The sequence below is a fragment of the Chenopodium quinoa genome, unplaced genomic scaffold (genome assembly GCF_001683475.1).
Source record: "Chenopodium quinoa cultivar QQ74 unplaced genomic scaffold, ASM168347v1, whole genome shotgun sequence".
NCBI lineage: Eukaryota > Viridiplantae > Streptophyta > Magnoliopsida > Caryophyllales > Amaranthaceae > Chenopodium > Chenopodium quinoa.
The window spans coordinates 3,245,110-3,268,403 of NW_018744537.1; the positions used below are offsets into that span (position 1 = coordinate 3,245,110).

At 33.1% G+C, this 23,294-nt stretch overlaps 2 protein-coding genes across 2 annotated transcripts; both read right to left on the bottom strand.

Annotated features, from left to right (window-relative positions):
- Positions 1-140: 140 nt before the first annotated feature.
- On the bottom strand, positions 141-7,462 carry LOC110698687 (ABC transporter C family member 3-like). The gene is made up of 9 exons (XM_021876190.1): positions 4,904-7,462; positions 4,349-4,435; positions 3,616-4,242; positions 3,246-3,410; positions 1,676-1,970; positions 1,369-1,583; positions 962-1,267; positions 814-877; positions 141-713 (listed from the first exon to the last, which is right to left on the bottom strand). The coding sequence occupies exons 1-9, from the start codon at positions 7,256-7,258 to the stop codon at positions 355-357; spliced, it is 4,473 nt and encodes a 1,490-aa protein (XP_021731882.1). The 5' UTR covers positions 7,259-7,462; the 3' UTR covers positions 141-354.
- A 4,675-nt stretch (positions 7,463-12,137) lies between these two features.
- LOC110698689 (WD repeat-containing protein 43-like) lies at positions 12,138-16,380 on the bottom strand. The gene is made up of 7 exons (XM_021876192.1): positions 16,204-16,380; positions 15,971-16,096; positions 15,128-15,360; positions 14,944-15,026; positions 13,136-13,247; positions 12,615-12,689; positions 12,138-12,523 (listed from the first exon to the last, which is right to left on the bottom strand). The coding sequence occupies exons 2-7, from the start codon at positions 16,071-16,073 to the stop codon at positions 12,344-12,346; spliced, it is 786 nt and encodes a 261-aa protein (XP_021731884.1). The 5' UTR covers positions 16,074-16,096; positions 16,204-16,380; the 3' UTR covers positions 12,138-12,343.
- Between the last annotated feature and the right edge of the window lie 6,914 nt (positions 16,381-23,294).

The following is a 23,294-nucleotide window of genomic DNA, read 5'->3' on the forward strand; positions in this document are numbered from 1 at the left end:
CTATAAAAAATTGTAAGGGTTGAAGTCACTTTTATGGGAGTGGTGGAAGTGTGGAACCATGGTTATTTACTTATATAGAAGGGGTGCCTAGATAAAATACTATAGATTGTCTCAATATAACAGTCTTTGAAATGCACACAAACACAAAGAAATTAACTATTATAATCAAATATTTTTGTTATCACCATGAAAAGCTTTGCTCTTACACGCATGTTTGACAATAATTGCAACAACACCAGCACTTACACTCTATTTGTACTTTGTTTTACATTTAATCCAAAATTTATTGCTATGATTTTCGCCATCATCCGGGAAGATATAGTTGAGTTCTTTGTACTTCACTGAAATGTACTGTTATGTTGCTTTCTCTACATTAGATATAGATCTTGTTGTATACTCTGCTACGAGTTTAGCAAACGATGATGACTTGTTTTCTAGCAACTTCATAGGAGAATTGCATTCCTCTACAAGTCCATGGCTTAGAAGCACCACCATATCACTATCAATAACAGATGTAATCCGGTGTGCTATGATAATTACTGTCGAATCTGAGAAATGTTCTCTTAGTGTTTGCTGAATCAAGTTGTCTGTTGCTGTGTCGACTGATGCAGTTGCTTCATCTAGAATCAGTACTTTGCTTTTCTTAAGTAGCACGCGGCCTAAACAAACAAGCTGCCTCTGCCCCATACTCCAATTCTCACCATTCTCCGTAACTGAAATTTTGATAAAGAATCCACATAAGTTGAAAGCTGAAGAGAAGAAAAATAGGACCAAAATCAAGAACAATCAGCGTAGATGAAGTAATAAACAAACCTATTGAATCGAGCTTTCCTTCTTTCTTTCTAACTTCGTCTCCAAGTTGGCATTTATCAAGGGCCTGAAAACATTAGAAAGTGTTTTTTAGGGAGGAAAGAAAAGGATATCTGTAGAGCAAAGTTGTGTACCAAAATGTAAGAATTACCTCCCAAATCTGTTCATCAGAGTATTCTTCAAGAGGATCCAGGTTGCTTCGGACAGTTCCTTCAAACATGGTGGGATCTTGTGGGATTATACTTAATCTGGTCCGTATATCATGCAGTCCAATGGAAGATATGTTGATACCATCTAACATGATCTGCCCAGCTGCAGGTTCAACGATACGAAAAAGTGCTTGTATGAGGGTTGATTTACCACTTCCTGTCCTCCCAACAATGCCAGTCTTCTTCCCTCCATGGAATGTACAAGTAATACCTCGTAACACAAGTGGCGTGTGTGGAGCATAACGAATCTGTACATTTCCACAACATTATAACTAGCATGCACTTAATTTCTTTTATTATGTAGCCAAATTTTAATGAAGTACTAAGAGTGAAATGAAACTAAAATCACCTGAAGGTCTTGAACACTGACTTCTCCAAAAGACGGCCAAGATGAGTCTGGCCTATTTTCTTCCATAACAAGTGGAGGTTCGCTTGGAATACAAGTATACTGAAGGATCCTCTCAACTGAGATGATTTTATTCTCCATATTACATAAATTCCATATCGTCCAGCTTAGTAGCCTGTTGAGATTGAGCCCATACGTAACAGATAAACCAGCGATTCCTTTAAACATAAGAGTAATGAATGTTACAATGGTTATGTTGTACATGATGGAAATATGATAGCGAGTACAGAAATAAATGGGACTCACATACCAGGATCAATTACTCCTACAGGAATGGAGATCAAAATGATCAATGAGGCGGCAAATGTAATTGAAGATAACATGCCCAAGCGAAAGCAAAGCCATTCCATTGCAACAGCGCTGTAAAATTTTGGTCTTGAGTATCCATTTATTAGTTGTATGCTTGTAGCACAGAATCTAGATTCTTGATCAAAGCTCCTAATAGTTGTTGCTCCAGATATAGTCTCAGCAAAATGTTGTATCACTGGAGCTTTAGTTACCCCAACCAATCGACAAAGTTCTCGTGCTGAGGGTATGTAATATTGCTGAAAAATAATAAAAATTTAGATTTAAAGTAATGGGAGTAACAGAAGATCTCGTGTATATTTTTTGATTTGGCACACCAATAAGCCTTTTCTTGATTCGATGATGGTTCCTTATGTGCAGCAAGAAGCAACTACAGATTTCAGGAAGGAGATCTAAGCAGTTATAAAATGGCTTAGGCAAGCAATAAGCCATCTAATTGAGTAATGGTAGACTACAGAAAGCTACTGCAGGTTCAACAACACAAAATTTATTCATTAACAGTCTAAACTTTTGGTGAGTGTCATATTTTGCAATGCATAAATATAATTCTTACTAAGAGATATGATCACTCAATAGGGTAAGGTGGAAAGACAGAATTTGGGTAGAGTAACTGGCTAAGAGCTTTAAATGCATGGACTGTTATGAAATTCATGTTTCCATTTTGAAATGTCAGAAACTTAGAATACTCAGGCAAAGCCTCTTCTTGACCAGCAAACTGTTCCTTCCATTCCCAAAATTATCTCTTTTAAACAAAAATTCCTTTATAATTGGTAAGAGCACAAAAAACAGAATTTTATACTTCGTATTTGTATAGCTAAATTTGTAAAAAATTTCACACATTTATCATTTTTTATCTGAATTTTTGTATTTTTCTTTCATAATTGATAATTTTACTTCCCATTTCCAAGCAACAACACCTGCTGCCTGGCATAAATGTGCCATCTGATGACTTCTCAATTTCCTTAATAATAATCTGATACCAATAAACAGCATGATTTTTCAAAGATGACCTCATTTAAGGTTTGATCAGAGTAAAAGCTTCTCATCTGGCCAACTAAGATTTAGATATTATGGTGAATTGGTCTGATCAGAAGCAGATCGAAAATATTATACTTTCAGTTGACTCGATCATAAATATCAATACAGCTGATATTTACAAACTAAATTGTGGATATAAAAGGATAATGTTAGAACCCAATCCTGATCAGATATAGTTTAAGAATGAACCGAATAATTCGTAGAACATTAATCTGATCAGTGACCAATAAAGATAGAAGAGATAACAACCAAACGAAAATTTTCATTTGGAGTCAATATGTTGAGGTAATGGAATAACAATATCAACAACACTCAAGCTAATTTAGAGAAGAAACATAGATAAATAAAGAGAATAGCTAGTCGACAATGAGCTACACTAGATGGCAAACCACAATTTTGATACAAGCTCCTGAAAAGCTCGTACAACAATTTCCAATGAAGTATAATGACAAGAGTCTGAAGCTCATCAAATTTACCTGATACCATAAAGAGACTGCAATAACAGGGATGAAAATCACAAAAACTTGCCATGCAACTTGTGACATCACCACAATAATTCCCAGAAGTTGTATGAACGAGAATGCAAAAGAACCAATTTGAGATGGAATGTTCAGATCTACAGCACTTTGATCAGTAGATGCCTGAAACATGAAATGAAAATATGTACAATAAATTACGTCAAATCAACTCTTATTACAGCAGACTATTTAAGATACTTATTATGTTCATTATTTAGAGATGTCACAAAATAATTTACCACCTTCCTATTCTTCTTATACCATCAATCATCAGAAATATCTCAAAATTGAATGCAAAACAAAGAAGAAACAGGGGATGTGTATGTACCCGATTTAAAATCCGCCCACTTGGGGTAGCATCAAAAAATGACATAGGGGCACGGAATATGCATGAGTGCATCTTACTGAATAGTGAAGTAGCTGTCTTGTACGCAACAGTATAAAGGAGACTTGCCCTTGCTAGGATACAAAAGGAGCTTCCAATGGCCAAAGCAACATAGACAAGTATTAAAGTTTTCGCATTGACTGTAGGTTCAGCATCAGAAGAGGCAGGAGTTGCCCAAGCCATCCAATAATTGCTTAAAATTTGAAGAGTCTGGAAAAGTATTTGAGCTAACAATATCAAAGGTACCAAAGCTCCTCCATATGCTGTTGTGAGATATTTCCAATAGACTGAAAGTCCCACTCTACCTTTTTCTCTTTCTTCGTCTTGAACTAGTTGTCCCTTAAGCCCCGTCATATCATCATTTTTTTCAATCTTACCAACATTGCTCTCCTCTAAGGCTTCCTTATCACTACATTCCTCATCAACTTTCGGCTTTGAAACTCCAGGCTCAACCGAATCAAGTGCAGATAAGGCTTCTTCGTGTGCTCCTACGAGTTCCATGAAGTCTGTTCCTGAAGCAAGAATATCATTGTACTTCCCAGCTTGCAATATACTCCCATCTTTCATGACCTTTAAAAGATACGTGAGTTAGAGGGTAATCAAATCAGAAGGTGATTTGAAATACAGTACAATGACTACAATTGGAGGAAGAAGAAAATTTCTTAAGTATTCTCACCAATATTAAATCTGCAGCAGGCAAGAACTCCACTTGGTGTGTTACATATATCACAGTCTTGGATTCTAAAAGGCCTAGCAGACATTCCTGCAAGGACATCCATGCAAATACACACAAAAATTAGCATAATAGGCGTTTTAATCAGGCAGTACCTAAGAGAAGCAAATAGCCAGAGATTCCAATGGAAAGGAATAATTGCATCAGAACAATGAATCTAAAGACCAAGAAATTAAACAGGAAAATTTATGCAAAGTCAACACATGTAATGTGATGCCGCAAGAACCCTGGATCTCAGCACTTCTTACAAAGCCATGTACTGAGATCAAGCAGCAAATCAATCTTGCACAATGGACGATGGTCAGTAACAGGATGACATTGGTTAGTAGCCTGTAGCTATAATCGTTCAATCCTCATATAATCCAAATATAACAATAATTCTAATTGTGAAAATTGTGTTAAACAAATAACTAAGGATAATGTGAATATCACCAGTATTTGTACGACGAAATGGGAACAAAATAGAATGCAATTAATGTACAAGGAAAAAGTTGATACCTTGAAGAGATGACTACCGGTGTGAGCATCAACAGCACTAAAAGGATCATCAAACAGATATATGTCAGCATCTTGGTATAAAGCACGAGCGAGTTGTATCCTCTGCTTCTGACCACCACTCAAATTGATACCCCTCTCACCAATGATTGTCTGATCCCCAAAAGACAAGATTTCAAGATCCTTCTTCAAGGAACATGCCTCTAATACCCTGTCATACTTTCCATGATCCATTTTCTGGCCAAACAAAATATTATCGACTATCTTGCCACTCTGAATCCAAGGGGATTGTGGGACATAAGCCTTGGATCCACTCAATCGTAAACTGCCAGAGATCTTTGAAACTTCTCCTAAAATGCAAGAAAGTAGTGTAGACTTTCCAGAACCAACTGTACCGCAAACTGCCACCCTCATACCATGTTTAACTCTAAGATTGATGTTTTTCAATGTAGGGCTTGGGGCCAATGGATCCCAGCTAAAATTTCCCTCATTTATCTCAACAGAAACTTCAGAAGTAGCTCTAGGAATTTTCTCTATAGTATCGGGTTCTAAGTCATCAAGACAAAGGAAAGAGGCAATTCTATCAAGGGAAACTTTTGTCTGTATGATCATAGAGATTGTGTCTGGCAGGTTGTAAATGGGTTCCTGAAGAATCCGAAACGTTGCAAGAGCAGTTAAAACCTTCCCTGATTCAAGAGGTATACCCATGATCATACATGTCCCAAAAGTAATAACAGACACAAATGTTGGAGCACCCCAGAAAACAAAAACTGTTGCAGCTGAAATACTAAAAAATTTCTTCAACCAAACATTTTCATTATTTCTTAGGTCAACAATCTTAGATAAGAATTTCACTTCCCATGCTTGAAGCTTCAGAATTCTCATGTTCTTCAATATCTCAGATGTTGCCTTCATTCTCTTATCCTTGGCTTCCATTAGCTTTTCCTGATACTTCTCAAGCAAAGTTGACAAAGGATAATTGGCCAACATGATGAAAACAGTTGCAGCAAGTGCAGCAATTGATGCCAACCCTAGACTTTTATACAAGATCAACAAGGCCAATGCAACTTGCAATATGACCATCCATGGATCATGCATATACCAACTAAAATTATCAATTCTCTCTGCATCCACAGACATGAAATTGATCATCTCCCCACTTGTATGACCCTGCTTCGATCGACAAGAGAGGGTCAATGCCTTATTATAGATACTCTCTATAAGCACAGCTTTTGCCCTAAGTCCAACTACTTGAAGTCTAAAGAACCAATGCCTTTGAGAAAGGCATTCCACAACCTTCGCGAAGAAGAATGCAGAAACTAGTACATAGCCTTGGTTTTTGTATTCCCTTCTCCCATTAAGGTATTGGACGAAGGTATCGATGAGGTACGGACCAACATAAGACGCTAATGTTTTAATGAGGCAAAGGAAAGCCGTCAATACTATATCAACCCATGATGTTAAGATCAAAGATTTCACAAGCCTCATAGTTGTCACCTTCTTATCACTACCATCTCTAAGAGACTCCATACAATTTCTAAAAATCATATGGGATTCACTAACATCATCTTTACCAGAGAGGGATGGAACATCCTCAAAGTCCAAAGTTTTATTATAACCTTTGGAGATTAAAGTGCCTACCCAAGCAAAAGATAGGTTACTAAACAACCCAGCATTCAAATAAGGACTGATTGTTTCACTCCCTTCGCTCTTACTCGAATCGACCCTACCATTACCATTCAAAAAAGGCTCTTGAAGATCACTATTCTCACTAGTAAACCTCCCAAAAACCCCAACACAACAAAGAAAAAATCCTGATATAACATATACTACATCACATACCAAAACTTGAATTGGCAAACTTTGATTTCCCCTAAATTGTATAATGTCTACAATAAGGAAATAACAAGAAATAACAAGATAAAAACCCCACCAAACCCTCAATAGAACAGGAAGTTTTACACCATTAAAGCGGTGGCTAAATTGCTTATGCAAGTAAATAGAAACTAACAACCAAACAAAGACCTTCAATGCTAAATCCAAAAGGGTAGCTAGTTTATCATCTGACCAGCCATTTCTATACCAATAAAAGCAATTTAAGCAAAATAATGCTAGATTAAATAAAGGAAGAGCCAAAGAAGGGAAGAAAACAGGTTTATAATACCAAAAGTTTCTATCTTTGGAGTGTTCGTTGCCATTTCTTCGGAATGATTTGTAAACCCAGGAAAGAATTAGACCAAATAATAGGATTAAATGTAAAAAAGCAGAGGAATCTCGCAAAAATATTGGACTTTGAAGAAAATTAAGAGATGGATCTTCAAAAGAAGAGAGAAAATATGAAATTGGTGAAATACCCATGTTCAATTCAATGGTTAATTCTTCTTCAATGAATAAATTAGAGAAATAGAGAGGTTGAATAAATGGGGTTTTCTAAGTTTGTTACAGAGAGTGGAGGAGAGAGAGCTTGAAAGATGGAATTTATAGTGTTTTGGAAAGAGGAGGAAGAGCGGGCTATGGGAAAAACAGTCAAAGAGAAAACGGGTCACACTGTCGCAGAGTACTCTTTAATGTTAACTAGTTTTTGGATCCGTTGCACGAGTTGTGTATAAGTTACTCCGTATTATTTGTGCTACAAAAATCATTTATGAAAATAACTTGTAAATCTAATAACATTTAGCATGCATAGTAGTTATACAAAATTAAATAATTGAAGAACAAATGCTGGTTATAAATTTATATTTTACCTCAAATATAAAGTTAATATCTATTTCTAAAATAGAATATTTAATATCTTGAAAGTATGCATGGTCTCATCATGACTGCAAGCAATGTCATATAATATGTTTTTTTTTTTAATATTCTTATACACTTTCCTTTTCTTGCCATTCAACTTTTCCTTATTTGAGATTTAATTTATCTCCTTTCAATCACCATCTTCATCGTAACACATATTTTGCACAATATTTTAGTATTTTTTATGTCAGTTTTATTAGGGGAATTTAGATGATATAAAAAATGTTTAACTAGAAATTAATATTAGGAGAGGAAATAGATAAAGGGTCAATGAATTATATAACACATTCAATATAATTGAACTTGAAAGATTAAGAGAGAAAAGGAAAAGATTAAGAAATTCAACATGTTGAATTAAAGAGGAGGTTACAAAATTATTAGAACTATTGATACATAAACGGGGAAGGTGAAAAAGTTTTACAATAACTAATGACATATAAAGATGGCCAATAAAAGAAAGGGATTATAAAGAAATGTAAAAGAAAAGGACACGTGGCAAAATATTATAATGAAACGTAGAAAGAATAAAAGACATGTAGCAAATGGAGTTTGTGTTTTTAAATACTACGTATAGATTATTGTTAAGGTACTATAAAATATGGACACCTAAACAAATTTGAAGAAAAAAAATTACAGAAATAACTTCTACTACGAGTATAAAAAATTAATCTATTTGTCGAGAGAGGTTAAATTCGATGAGACATTTGTGTTTGGTATATGAGAAAAAAAATTAAGACGCTTTAAAGCTGGAACATATATACTTACTATTTAAAAACTCAAACCAAAATAGACACATATACCCATCCTATTACACCTTTCTATCTTCTTTTCCAACTCAATATGCTACCTGTCGTTTTACCTTTTCTATTGTTTTATTACAGTATCTTTCTTAACTCTTTCATTAAAGAAGACTTCATCTTTCTCATCCAATTCAACCTTTTCCTTTTCTGTCTTTAACTTTAGCCCCTCTGCCTTCTTTTAATTTTCATGGCTCATTTTGAATTAAAGTCCCAAAAAATTTATTTCTTTGATCATGTTTTCTGTTATTTTAAAATTAAAATTGTTAAATAGCTATCTCAACTTCTTGAATTCTTATACGGAGTGTTATTAAGTATTAACACAATGATCTGTTATATTGCGTTATTTCTATGTATGAATTTATTTATGGATGAATGCGGAAAATTGGGTATACTACTCGTCTATTTTAGTTTATTAAAGAAAGTAAAAAAAATCTTTTTATATATGACCTTTATTTCTAAATGGATGTTCTTATTAACACTTTTCATTTTTGTTTGTTATTAAAAGTTTTTATATAAAAACTTTTCATGTATGACAAACCCTTTTTACCCCCATAATATTTTCACATATCTACTCAATATATCTTTATCTAGATTTTTTCGCTCGTATAAACAAAGTCATTGTTTATTTTCACATTTCTACTCAATTTGTTTATATTGTCTCTTTTGATTTAACCATATTTTCGATTTTACTTTCACTTATTTTAAATATTAACTAGTGAGTAGTCCGTGCGTTGTCTCAAATTATTCATTTTATAGTTGTGCAACTACTAATTTTTAAGAGCATCTAATAGTTTGTATATAGTATGTGTTTTCAATACTTTGTAGTATAACATTATTTATTGTGCAAGATTAAAGCATAATTGACAATTAGCTTAAATGTTTAAACAATAAGTTTTCTTCTAAGAGTTCAAGTGTTTGAACCTTCTCATCCATATATTTTTTCTAATGTAGTTGAGACAACATGGAATATTGTTGGTTGTGATGTGGCAAAATGAGGGGGTCTACATGACGGTATAGACATTTTTAGAAACGTCTTTTAATATATTAGTATAGATATTAAATAAAAACGGAGATAGGAGTTAATACTACTAACACAGGTTAAGGTTGGCTAGCTAGTCACAATCATATGGCACATAAAGTCATTGTTTATTGATTTACACTACCACTTAATTAAGAAGTCATTTATAGAAAAGTATTTGCCTCAAATGAGTCCAACTTTCCTCGTTCACAAATTCAAAAAAACCTTAGAACCCTTTAACTTTACTTGGGGATCAAGGATATTGTAGCAAAGTCATGAATGAAGTTGGACTATTCAAAAAGATATCTTTATTTATGGAATCTGCCAAGATACAGCGGCCTAGTAAAGCACAATTGGACGAAAATTCATACTTTCACGAGATTTAAAATAAACAAATTTCAAAGTATTCATCAATTTAATTACAGCTTTAAGTAGTGACAAAAAAATAAAGTGAAAAAAAAATGATGATGACCCCCCCACTTTAGTATTTTTCGTGACAAGATAAAAATAAAAAAGTATATATGTAATTTATCAAGATCAGATAAAAATAAGAGTTATTATGATATTTGTGGAGTATATATTTGATATGGAGGTGTAAAGAGTAGTTTGGTCTTTTAAAATATTTAACAAAAGTTAAATATATTTTGTGTTAGAGATTTTAATTTGTATATAACACCTTTTTTTTTTTTTTTTTTCTTCATATTAATTCCTTTCAATTTTGGAATAATTTTTTTAAAATAATCATCACCAAAAACACGAAGCCACAAAAAGCGATTTCCACTGTTGTAAGTTTTCACAAAAATTATGATTTTAATATATTTGACTAATTTTTTTTTTATTTATATCATATGACTTTAAAAATAAAAAATAAAAATAAAAAACAAAAAACTACCGTGATACCGAACAAGTGCTAAAAAGTAGATTTTCACAAATAAAAAAGGCTGCAATTACATAGATTTCAAATGCACTAACTATTCACACTATTTGGCAAATGATGACCTACGAGCTATGACTATAGGTCTACCCTTTCTTGAATCTATTCAATTTTTGATACAAAATATTTTCATTAAGACAACAATATTAAATGAACTGATCATTCACACCATCTAATGCAAATGAGGATAAACTTGTATTTTTTACTCTTATTTAATATCAGGGTAAAATATTTTGTATCAAAAATTGAATAGATTAGGGGAAGGCAGACTTATAGCTATATCCCCTAGGTCATCATTTGTACCAAATTGTGAGAACAGTTAGTGCATTTGCTGTTGTTATCTCAATGAAAATATTTTGTATCAAAAAATGAATAGATTCGAGAAAGGGCAAACCTATATTCATAGCCCTCGATCATCATTTATTATATTTTCATTGAGACAACAACATTAATGCATTGAGTGTTCACACCATTTGATTTAAATGATGGCCTAGGGGCTATGACTACAGTCTGCCTTTCCCGAATCTATTTTCAATTTTTTATTTGAACATATTTTGTTCAAGTTAATTTTAATTAACTTAATTTAGACATACACACTCAATCATACTGATAAAGTATACAAGTAATCTCTATTATATAAGCTAAGAGAGGAGACTATGGTGTCCCCTTGAAAATACCACATTACCCCTCTTAGCTTATACTTAGATCCTGTTCTTTTAAGCTTATGGGCAAGTAGAGCAGAGCATAATAGTTATCCGCGGAGTAGATTGAGTCAGCAGAGTAGGGCTCAACAGAAGAGCAGAGCAACTCAAAAAAACAGGACCTTATTGTCTTTAGTTAATTTAATGAAATATCTTCAATATACAATTTCTTTAATTGATTTATACAATTTTAATTGTGATCTTCATTTATTTGACCTCGTGCCATGATTTAATCCATCACCTTCTATTACAATCAAGTAACGAAAATTAAACAAAATTACAAAAAATAAAAATAAAAAATAAAAAAAATGATTTTTAAGGATTCTATCCAATTTTTTGTCAAAATTCTCCTCATTCACCCTTTTAATCAATTTTAAAATAGGTAAATAGGTAGCAATTCTTAATTGTTTAAATCTTATTAACTACCTCACCAGCAATCATAACCACTCAAAAGAAAATATTTCGTCTTCTTTTAATCTGTTATACAAGTATAAGCCATGATCTACATTTAAGTTATAAAGAATATTAATTGAACATAATTGTCGGTTATCTTAATTGAATAGCTACTAATATCAGTAATATGTATATACGCTAATATATACCACGTAACAATTTAACCTTATTTTCTTTGATAATAATTACCAAACAATTTGTTGGTTACTTTTATATATTGTTTTTGTTCAATGTTTTCAACATATCGGAATATATAAGATCGTTCATATTTATTCCTAAGTCATTAAAATTTGATGTTTTAGATGTTCTTTAAAACTAATTATAATGTTTAATACACGGATCGCGTGTATATATTGTCTAGTTAATCATAGACTTCAACTATCAAATCACACCCTCAACTTGTAGATCTATTTTAAGTATGTCTTAAATTACTTACATACTAAATATCAATAAGTTTTGTTGAATGCATTTGACTTTGATTTGATATAGCATGACACATCAATTATAATTCACAAGACCATTTGTAAATTGCACAGCATACCACTGATAACAGTCTATGGACTTCATGATAGATTGATAATATGCGCACAATTTCTACCAAAGATGACTGAATTTAATTGATGAAGATAAATGATTATAAAAGGTAATTAATTTGCAGCAAAAAGTTAAGACTGTACTATTTCATCACCAATTACAACAAATTTTTCCTCCACCCTGAGGGCTAGCAATATAAGATCATGTAATTTAGTCACTAAAGCCTTCACTTAGATCAGCATCGCTTATACCACTGAAATCTTCCGGTTCTTTATTCTCTTCATCTGTGTCCATTGCATCTTCTTCAGATTCTTCTTCTTCACTTTCATCCTTGTCCTCGTAAATGACAGGAGGACCAGAGTCATACTCGTCAACTCCTTCATCCGCAACCTAATACGATAAAAAAAAAAAAAAAAAAAAATGAGCTTGTATACCTAAATATACATTCTATTAGCAGCTCATTGGCCGAGACAAAACTTACCCCAGCATGTAGGAGGTCCAAACTGCTAGCCAATTGAAGTGAGTGATTAAAATTTGCAACTCTAGATTCTATGAGCTGCCAAGGACCAAGAACAACTTGGTCAGCAAACCCAAAACCAAGACAAATTTTCACTTCAAAGTATATAAAAAGTACAAAGAAACAAAAACTGATACCCCAGAGCAAATTCAAATGACTTCAATTATTTTCTATAAAACAGCTTCTTTTTTTTGGTGTTTAAGAGAGCCACAAAGGCGCATGATGAGAATCGATCCCAAGATCTCTTGGAATCGGGAGGGGAACTCTAACCACTTGAGCTATCCCTCACTCTCTATAAAATAGCTTCTTATTCTGAATACTATAGTATGCTTCAACTTTACATGAGTATACATTGTACTTTCTTATGTTACATAACAAAGTGAATTACACATAATATAATTTTAATGTAACATAAAGGAAATAGGTATAGATAGCCATTAAAATTCGACTTCAATTCATGTGAAATGTAAGATAGGAACCTTTACCTGGTATAACGAATTAAGGGCAGCTAATGAAGTCTCTTGGGACATTATCCTGCTAGAATGCTGGAGAAGTAAACTCCTCAGCCAAGGAAGAGCACATACCAAAACTGCACCCCTGTCATCACAGATAAATAACATTTTAGACTTTATCCTACTATAGCCAACACGATGATAGAATTTCCAGACAGGTTAAATTGCAATGCATTCAAAAAATTTCAGCAATAAACTGATAGGCCACCATCTTATACAGTGACATTAGCTTGAAGCTACTTGCAAAGAGAAAATGTCAATCATAGCTCTTTACAAAGCATATTTGCATCACGACATCACCATCTATAATACTGTTTTGCTAGCTAAACAGTCAGATTACAGAATGTACTTTTCCACTATAATTCACTGAAGTGAACTTAAGTCATTGAACTGAGCTGTAGTGAATTTTGGAACAAACATAAGCTGAATTAGGGGGAAAACAATTTTTTTTTTTGCCAACTCTTATAAGAATTCTCTCACTCTTTTTTTGGTACAACTATTATTTCAGGTATAAAAGCCACATGATATTCCCGGTATTAACATCAATTCAGTTTTCTACCAAATTATTCCTAAATATAGGGATAATAAAGTTTTGACTATGGAAACATAATAAAATATTTCACTTTGGCTTTCATTAGAATGGAGAGAACATTTCTGGATTTAGTATTAAAAGCTTGACAAACAATTTCAATCAGGCTTTCATAATAATGGAGAGAACATTCATGGCTATAGTTTTTAAAGTCTTTAGACGACTAAGTATATTGGTGAATAGTAACTTCCTAACTAAGGCTCTATTCACTTCAACTTGTTAAAATAGTTTCAGCAAAAATAAGTTAGCAAATTCAGAGTATAATTAAACTTCAGCAAGATAAGTTAATTTCAGCTTAAATAAGTTAGATTAAGCAAAGAAAAGTTTTTTTAACAAAAAGAATAAAAATTAATATTAAAATTGAACAAAAATTAGCTGAGAAAAACTAAGCCTAATTGTGGCACTTTGCTACTCTTTCTAAAATGCTAATTTATATGTGGAGTAATGTATGCCTAACCATACATTTAATATGTTAATTTTGGCGGTAGCCTTTATGGACTTCAATGACCATTGCAGCAAATTAATTAAAAAATCACAAAAATATAGTGTAATGTTGAAGGTTATTCTGCTCAAGTAAAATCAAGGACGGACTGAACCAATATAAGTCAGGTGTGCAAGAATTTATGCAAAATTAATAAAATAATAATGAATAAAATTGGAGTAAACAATCAAATGGGGATAAGAAGTTTGGGGGAGAAAGTAACCTCCCCAAGTGAACTCAAATGAGGTCCAATGGGGATGGAACAGGAACATCAATGGCGGTTAAAGGGAGGATATTAAAAGATCACAATCTTTGTCATAGTTAAGGCACAAGCATATATTTCTAGGAATTCCATTCCAATCAAAAGTTTCCACATCCCACTCTAAGAAGCCAGCTTATGTAGGTACACTTCAACACTACAAAATAAGTCCCACATCTCAGACCTTAAGAAATACTTCTTAATAGACTAATAGGCATCAGTAGAAATATCTATGTCTGCATTGCAAGTCCAAGATACATAAATGTTTTCCAAACAGGGTTTCTAGCATGTCTCACAGTGGAACAGAGTTGTAATCCAAGCCTCAACATACTCTATGCTAATGGGGCTTTCTCACCATTTTCTTTAATTTACAGCATATTAGGCACACATTTTAGTTTTATTAACATCCAGATGAAGCACATAAAGATATTGCACATAGAAAGTTGATTTACCTTGACTGGATGATAGCTAAAAGAGAGTTCAAAAGCTTGAAAATGTCAACTGCATTTAAATGTGAAACAGAGTTCGCAATAACCTATCAATGAAAACCATTCTGGTTAGAAATCAATTAATGAGTCCAACTTTCTAGCAGAAGTTCAAAAATAAAAAAAATAAAAAAAAAGGGGGAAAATTAACCTTGTCATCTTGATTGTACAAACAATCTAACAGAAGTGCGCTATCATCAGCATGTAAAGCTTGCCTTAACAAAACATGTATGGAGTCTGCACTGGGAGGCTGTGTCTGAGAAGGTTCTGGACTTTCCTGAATTTCAGTGTTATCGTTCTTTTCAATGCCTAAACTAGCAAGTTTGTCAGCCATTGTAGGATCATTATCGTCAATCTGAATCCCATCTGTGTCTTCTCCTTTATCTGTATTAAGGACAGGTATGATCACTAATTGCAATTTGCAAGCATAGAGCAAACTTATAAACATGAACATCATAATACAGATTAAGAGTAAACTTGCTCTGACATTTTACCAGAGCTCCAACCCCACTCCTGAATCCTTCCTCTCATCATAACATCAAAATCTTGCTTTAATTAACCTCACATTGAAATGGTAGGACAATAGGACAAATCAAATTCTGTGAACTTCCAATCACAATTATCAGGGGCACGTTCTACCATTTAGCTAATAGCTCGTCTCCGGTCTCTAATTCAAAATTACACCTAAACATTAACTCCCTAATCACGCCATAACTATCACCCAATACTTCATCATCCAACTCACCACAACAATCAGTTAAAACCCTCAACAGCCAATTCCACCAGTGCCAACTCTATATACCCTTCAACCAAACAAGCATTTCTTTCAAACCCCAAAAACTAAACTATAATCAAATAAAATACACTAAAAATCAAATAACAATAACCATATATCTCAAATTTAATACATGTAACTAAATAAAAAGCTCATATTAATCAATTGACAAGAAAAAACAAACACCCAGAAAATTAAATATAGTCACAAAATCATTACCATGAGCTATAACATTTTCTGTAAGTTGAGAATCATCAATTTCAGGTGCCCTTCTCTTTTTACTTGATTTTTTCATAGAACTCTTCTTAGCAGATGCTTCCATGGCAGAGGACCGTCCCACGGGTGCTGCAACACATTCGCAACCAATTTGACTCAATTATCAAATTAAATTCTTCTTGCTTAAAAACATGAATAGCAACAGAATAAATTAGGGAAATAAACCAGAAAATTACATTAAATCAAACGAAATTAGATGGGAGGTGAGGAGTTTCAGACTCAGTGAGAGAGAAGGGGGTCTGAGAAGGCGTTCAGAGTCTTCAAATAATATGAGTTAGGGCTTCAGAAGATAGTGGGGCTTTTAAATTTTTTTTGAAATATATACTCCCTCATTTCGCTTTGTTTGTACCATGGGCAGTGGTGAATACAGAATAAATCTTTTAACGGGGTTAAAATACATTTTATAAATTTTAATAAGGTCAAATGGGTAATTTTATACGAAAAAAAACTTCAATTTTATAACAAAAAAACTTTATTTTATAGTATTTTTTTTTTATTATTCGAGTGGGGGTCACACCCCACTTCCTTGTATACATCCGGCATTGAGTATTAGGTCTGTAAACGATAAGGGGCGGATAAAGTACTTTGTATATAATGTCTATAAATTTAAAAAAAAATTAAAAAAATATAATACCTCCATCGAGAAAGCCCCAATTTATCTCCGTGATAAACAAAAAATAATTTTATCTGGTGGCATTTCAGTAAATAAATCAATATAAAATCTCAGTCAGCATGACATTTCTGTAAATAAATCAACATCAATAAGCCCACATTTAATAAAAAAATTGTTGATTTATTTACAAAAGTGTCACTAGATAAACGTTATTTTTTTTTTTGTTTAGTATGAAGATAAACTTGTATAATCTCACCTCAGTTTTAATTTATTTACAACGATGTAAAAATAAAGTGGCATGCGATAAGGAGAGAGATAGAAAGAAATGATTAGTAAAAAAAAAAGGAAAGAAAGCAATTGTTGCAAGTAATTTGTAGTTTTCATTTATGGTAAATGTTGCAAATAAATTGAAACAGAGGTAGTATATTTTTTTAAAACTATATACTTTATATTAGGGACTTAGGGTTGAAATCTTATGAGAAGTTTTTTAAAATATGAATGATGAGAATGGTAAAAATTTTCATTTTTCTGGGAAAACAAAAGTTGTGCACATTATGTACATAATTTTTGCACATCAAATTTGACTCGATTTTTTATTTTTTATTTTTTTTTTAGAAAAATCTATATGTGCATATCTATATATGTAAAGGATTTTTTTGCATATTTTTTTGGTACTAAATATGGATATTTTGTGAACTAAATATGCAAAAAAAAATAAAATAAATTGACTTAAGTTTAATGTGCATAAATTTTGATCATAATGTGCACAATTTTTGTTTTTCTAAAAAATTGAAAAATTTTATTAGTTCAAAAATCAATTTTGCACATTTAATCTTCTCATTTTAAGAAATTTCGCATCGGGTGATAAACGGATGATGGATGCAACAGAGTCCTACCCGAATGGGCCGAATCTGACCCGTCACTTGCTTATTCGTCATTCGCCCTTCATTTATTTAACGCGCATTTTCATCCATTAATTTATATCAGGTAGATTGGGTTTTCGGATATCCATTTACAATTATCATCCTTAGGAAAACATAACATTAGGAAGATGTTTTTATATAAATGGATTTTTTTTAAATTTAAGTTAAGCGATTAACCTCAGTTTTATGTTCTTATTAATGTACAAAATTCGTTTTGTTCAAAATTGTACTTCCAGCATGCCTTTATTATATCAACTCGGCTAGAATATAATGCCTTTATTTTGGGTACATTTGAATATTTGATGAGAAAATTCATGTATCTCAATATGAGATACATATCATGTATCTTAAAGGGGTATATTTGTCATTTTAGATAATAAGATGGGGTTAAAATTGTAGAATTGTCTAGAATATCATTGTATTCAAGCAAAAGCAGAACATCATCAATGGAGGAACGAAAATCAGAACAACATCAATGGAGAAACGAAAATCAAAACAATATCAATGGAGGAACGAAGAGCGAACTTGACAATCGGCTTCAATGGAGGAAATTAACACTCATACCCTTTGGGTTAACCATGCCCTTAATTTCTCTATTTTTCTTAGGGTTTTCGTTTAATTTGGCGGTGAAGCCACCGGAATTATGTGTAGATTAATTTAGAGTATTGGAGACTAAATCATGTTTACTTATCTTAATTAGCTAGGTTAAGGTGTGCTAATTAAGGAAGTTAAATATTACAAAGGATATGATACGTGGTCTTATCTTGCTCGATCGGCACGATACACATGAATTATGAAGCGTTGCCTTATCTTGTTCAATCGGCACCATGCAATAAGTGTCAATTCATTTTGACGGTTAATTACTTTGTTTGGTGAAAGTGATTTATATATATACCAATGATATAAGATGATTGGGTACGTGAGAAATTATTCTTTCTTATTTTCTTAATTGTGCTACTTGCATGATTATCAGTTTTTACAAAGTTTTGTTATCACAAAATTACAAAAATACTTGCTTACATTGTGATTGCTTTTATACCACTTGTAATTGCAATTGTCTTCGTTGTATCTCCTAATTGATTTCGTGATACCCGGTTATAGTTTAGGGTCGAAATATTACTTTTGAGAAAGTGATATCGTTCACGCCTCGAAGGTTTTCGATTCTTGTTAATTTTCATCATCTTTGTGATCCTTGTTTTAGTAAAATCCCCAACAATCCAAATGTAATATACTTACAAAGATGGCCACTGTTAAGGAATTGACATCAAATTTCCAAAAGTTGGATAAGTTCGAAGGCGTGGGTTTACGAAGATGGCAAAAGAAACTGCACTTCCTATTGACATCTCTTGGTGTGGCTATGTCCTCACTACCCCGAAGCCTTTGGAGGAGGAAAATGAGACATTGGGAAACTCTAGGAAGAGGAACAAGTGGGAAAACGATGACTACATATGTCGTGGACACATTATTAACGGTATGTCCGATGACTTGTTTGATGTCTATCAATTTTATGAGTCTGCTAAAATTCTTTGGGATGATTTAGAATAAAAGTATATGGGTGAAGATGTTTCTAGTAAGAAATTTCTTGTTAGTAATTTTAATAATAATAAGATGGTTGATAGTAGGCCAATTATGGAACAATTTCATGAAATACAAAGAATTTTAGGGAGTTTTAAACAACATGACATTAGTATGGATGAGACTTTTATTGTATTTTCTATCATTGATAAATTACCACCATCATGGAAAGACTTTAGAAACACTTTAAAGCATAGAGAAGATGAAATACATGTTGTTGAATTGGCTTCTCATATTCGGATTGAAGAGAGAATTTGATTTCATGATGGACAAAAGGATGCAAATCCTAGTTCCACCATTAATGTAATGGAGGACTCTAAGTCAAATGACAAAAAGAGGGGTAAAGACTCAAACAAAGGCAAAGGCAAGAAGCCTAAGGTTGATGGTGATGCACCAAAGCCTCATGCTTGTTGGGTGTGTGGCAAGGTTGGACATTTTAAAAAAAATTGCACCATTTGGAAGAAAAAGATGAGCAAGAAGAAGGCTCAAGGTGATATAGGCGAGTCAAGCCAATCCCAAGATAAGCAAGGTAATAATTGTACACAAGTTTCATTTAATTCAATTATGGGTTATTTGTGTGTGATTTTTGAAATTCTTTGTGTACAGGGTGATACATCATGGTACATCGATTCAGGAGCATTGGGACATGTTTGCAAGGTCGTTCTTTGTTCAAATCTTTCGTTGAGGTTACCAATGGAGATATTCTTTACATGGGGAATGATTCCACCGTAAAGGTCTTAGCAAGGGACTAGTAGAATTAATATTTAGTTCGGGAAAATCTCTAATTCTTAGGGATGTGTTGTATGCTGCCGAACTTAGGAGAAATCTTGTATCCGGTGCTACCTTGAATCGTTTAGGATTTAAAATGGTGTTTGAGTCGGACGAATTTATTTTGTCTAAAGGTGGTATGTTTGTAGGACTTGGTTATTTGTATGATGGAATGTTTAAATTAAGTATTTGTAATAATGTTATGGACAATGTGTATGTTGTATGTGATAATTCTTCTCTATGGCATTTTAGACTTGGACATGTTAATTACAAGAAACTTTACTTCATGTCAAAGCATGATTTAATTCCATCGTTTGATCCAAGGATAGAGAAGTGTAGAACATGCATGCTAACAAAAATTACAAGGAAACCATTTCCTAACAATGTAGAAAAGAATACTTCATTTCTTGAATTAGTGCAGAGTGATTTATGTGATTTCATAGCACTCCTTTAGGAAATAAGAAATATTTAGCAACTTTCATTGATGATTTTTCAAGATTTTGCTATGTTTACTTATTGTTTTCTAAAGATGAAACCCTTGACAAATTTAAAATCTACAAGAATGAAGTAGAATTTTAACCAAATGAAAAGATTAAAAGGTTAAGAACAGATAAAGCTGGTGAATATTATAATACAAGTTATTTACAATCTATAGGGTTAGTACATGAAACAACCGCAACATATACACCACAACAAAATGGTGTGGCGGAAAGGAAGAATAGAACTTTAGAAGAAATGGTAGATTACATGTTATCCTATTCGGGCTTGAGTGATGGATTTTGGGGAGAAGTGGTACTAACCGCTTGTTACATTTTAAACCGAGTTCCAATGAAAAGGAATGAGATAACTCCATATGAGCAACGGTATAAAAGGAAAACAAATTTCAGTCATCTCAAAGTTTGGGGTTGTAAGGCAATTGTAAAAATGTCGGAACCTAAACGTAAAAATTTAGGTGAAAGAGGAGAGGAATGCACTTTTATAGGATATGCGGAACATAGCAACTCCTATAGGTTCTATGTGATTGAACAAAATGACTATTGGTCGGTTCATACCATCATTGATTCTAGAGATGCATTGTTTGATGAAAATAGATATTCATCCATTCCCATACCAAAGGATGTAACTCCAAATACCGATGCTCAAAGTTTTGACCAAATTGAATTTGATCAAGTAGTAGATGAACAAGATCATTTTGATAAGGCATCTACATCGTCATCTCAACCTAGGAGAAGTAAGAGGGCTAGGGAAGAAAAATCTTTTGGTCCGGACTTTCATGTGTACTTAATTGAGGGATTAAGGAATTTTGTTACAACACAATTTCCATACATTTTTAATGCGGAAGATGATCCTTTGACTTATGATGAGGCTATGAGCTGAGGTCTCGTGATGCTCCATTTTGGAAAGAAGCTAACAATGATGAGATGGAATCCATCGTAGGAAATAATACTTGGGTGTTAGCTAATTTACCACCAAAATGTAAATCAATAGGGTGAAAATGGATCTTCAAGAAGAAATTGAGGATTGATGGAACGGTCGAAAAGTTCAAAGCTCGGTTAGTGGCATAAGATTTTACACAAAAGTCAGGTATCGATTATTTTGATACATATGCACCGGTTGCGAGAACTCAACTATAAGATTGTTGATAGCACTTGCGGCTATCCATAATCTTGTGATCCATCAAATGGATGTCAAGACAACGTTCTTAAATGGAGATCTAGAAGAAGAGGTTTACATGCGACAACCGGAAGGGTTTGTTGTGGAAGGTCAAGAAGGAAAAGTTTGCAAGTTGATTAAATCTTTGTTTGGGCTTAAGCAAGCACCTAAGCAATGGCATCAAGAGTTTGATAAGGTTGTGTTGTCTAATGGATTCAAGTTGAACAATTCGGACAAGTGTATATATAGCAAATTTGATGACAACGGTCAATGTGTCATAATTTGTCTATATGTAGATGACATGTTGATCTTTGGAACAAATTTGTCACAAGTTGAAATAACAAAATCCTTCATTAGTTCACAGTTTTCCGTGAAAGACATGAGAGAAGCGGATGTCATCTTGGGCATAAGAATAAAGAGAGAAAAAGGAAAGATAATCTTGTCACAATCTCATTACATTGAGAAAGTGCTCAAGAAATTCAATGTTAATGATGTTTCGACTTCTCTTTATTCAACACCTATGGACCTAGCGTAAAGCTGATACCTAATGAAGGTAATGCAGTTTCACAATTGGAATACGCAAGAGTAATAGGTTGTTTGATGTATGCCATGACAAGTAATAGACCGGATATTGCTTATGCAGTTGGTCAATTAAGTCGATATACTAGTAATCCTAGTATGCTACATTGGCAAGCAATTCGCGTTTGTTGAAGTACTTGAAGAAAACCAGGGATTATGGTTTGTCTTATAGTGGATATCCCTCGGTTGTAGGATGATATTCGGGTGCAAGTTGGATCTCTAATAAAGATCACTCCTCCACAAGTGGATGTGTTTTCCTATATGGGGAAGGTGCTATTTCTTGGGCTTTTAAGAAGCAAACTTGCATTGCGGACTCCACAATGACATCAGAGTTCATTGCTTTGCATTCGGCTGGTAAAGAAGCTGAATAGTTGAAGGATCTCATGTATGAGATACCTTTGTTGCCAAAACCAATATCACCAATAGTGATACATTGTGATAACAATGCAACTTTGGCTAAGGCATATAGCCAAGTGTATAATGGTAAGTCAAGATACATTGGTGTAAGGCATAATTACATCCAAGGGCTTACCAAAGATAGTGTGATCACTATTGACTATGTTCGAACGAAGTTTAATCTAGCCGATTGTTTCACAAAAGCATTGGCAAGAGATGTTAATAAAAGGATGGCAATCAATTTGGGATTGGAGCCCTATAATAATCACGAATGAGGAAATCTTAACTTAACGCCCAATAAGACGTTAAGTCTTAAATTCAATAAGATTAATTTCCTTATTGGGTGATTGGGAACTTGATATTCATCCTCGGTAAGTTCCAGTTTTACTATGATGAAAAGATGTTGTTTATCTTAATAGATTTTTTGACATTGTGCTTTGTCACGGGAGCATGTTTATGAAAGATCTACCTACATAAGTACGAGGTTTGACCGCTTCAAGAAGTTATTTGGGCATAGCTTTAATGTATTTATGAATAGATATGGACACAAAGCTACAAAGTGTCAAGTACATAATGTATTCAAGTTATTTGTTGTTGTGTGAGTAATATCTTCAAGTTTCTAATATGTATTGTTATTGGTTCAAATGTTTAACGATACCAATTGGATACCGATTCTTGAATTGTATATTATACTAAGTGGAAATTCAAGCCTTTGTACACTTTCATTAATGCATAAGATTGTATTTTGTGATGATAATAT

What these genes read in the sequence shown, in the direction of transcription:
- LOC110698687 (XM_021876190.1), bottom strand. Translation starts at nt 7,258, where the DNA reads ATGGGTATTTCACCAATTTCATATTTTCTCTCTTCTTTTGAAGATCCA. An exon ending in CCGGTAGTCATCTCTTCAAG is followed by an intron (nt 4,436 to 4,903) that starts GTATCAACTTTT and finishes ATGTCCTTGCAG; the next exon opens with GAATGTCTGCTAGGCCTTTT. An exon ending in GTGGGCGGATTTTAAATCGG is followed by an intron (nt 3,411 to 3,615) that starts GTACATACACAT and finishes TTCATGTTTCAG; the next exon opens with GCATCTACTGATCAAAGTGC.
- LOC110698689 (XM_021876192.1), bottom strand. Translation starts at nt 16,073, where the DNA reads ATGGAAGCATCTGCTAAGAAGAGTTCTATGAAAAAATCAAGTAAAAAG. An exon ending in TGTACAATCAAGATGACAAG is followed by an intron (nt 15,027 to 15,127) that starts GTTAATTTTCCC and finishes TTTCATTGATAG; the next exon opens with GTTATTGCGAACTCTGTTTC. An exon ending in CCCTTAATTCGTTATACCAG is followed by an intron (nt 12,690 to 13,135) that starts GTAAAGGTTCCT and finishes GGTCCTTGGCAG; the next exon opens with CTCATAGAATCTAGAGTTGC.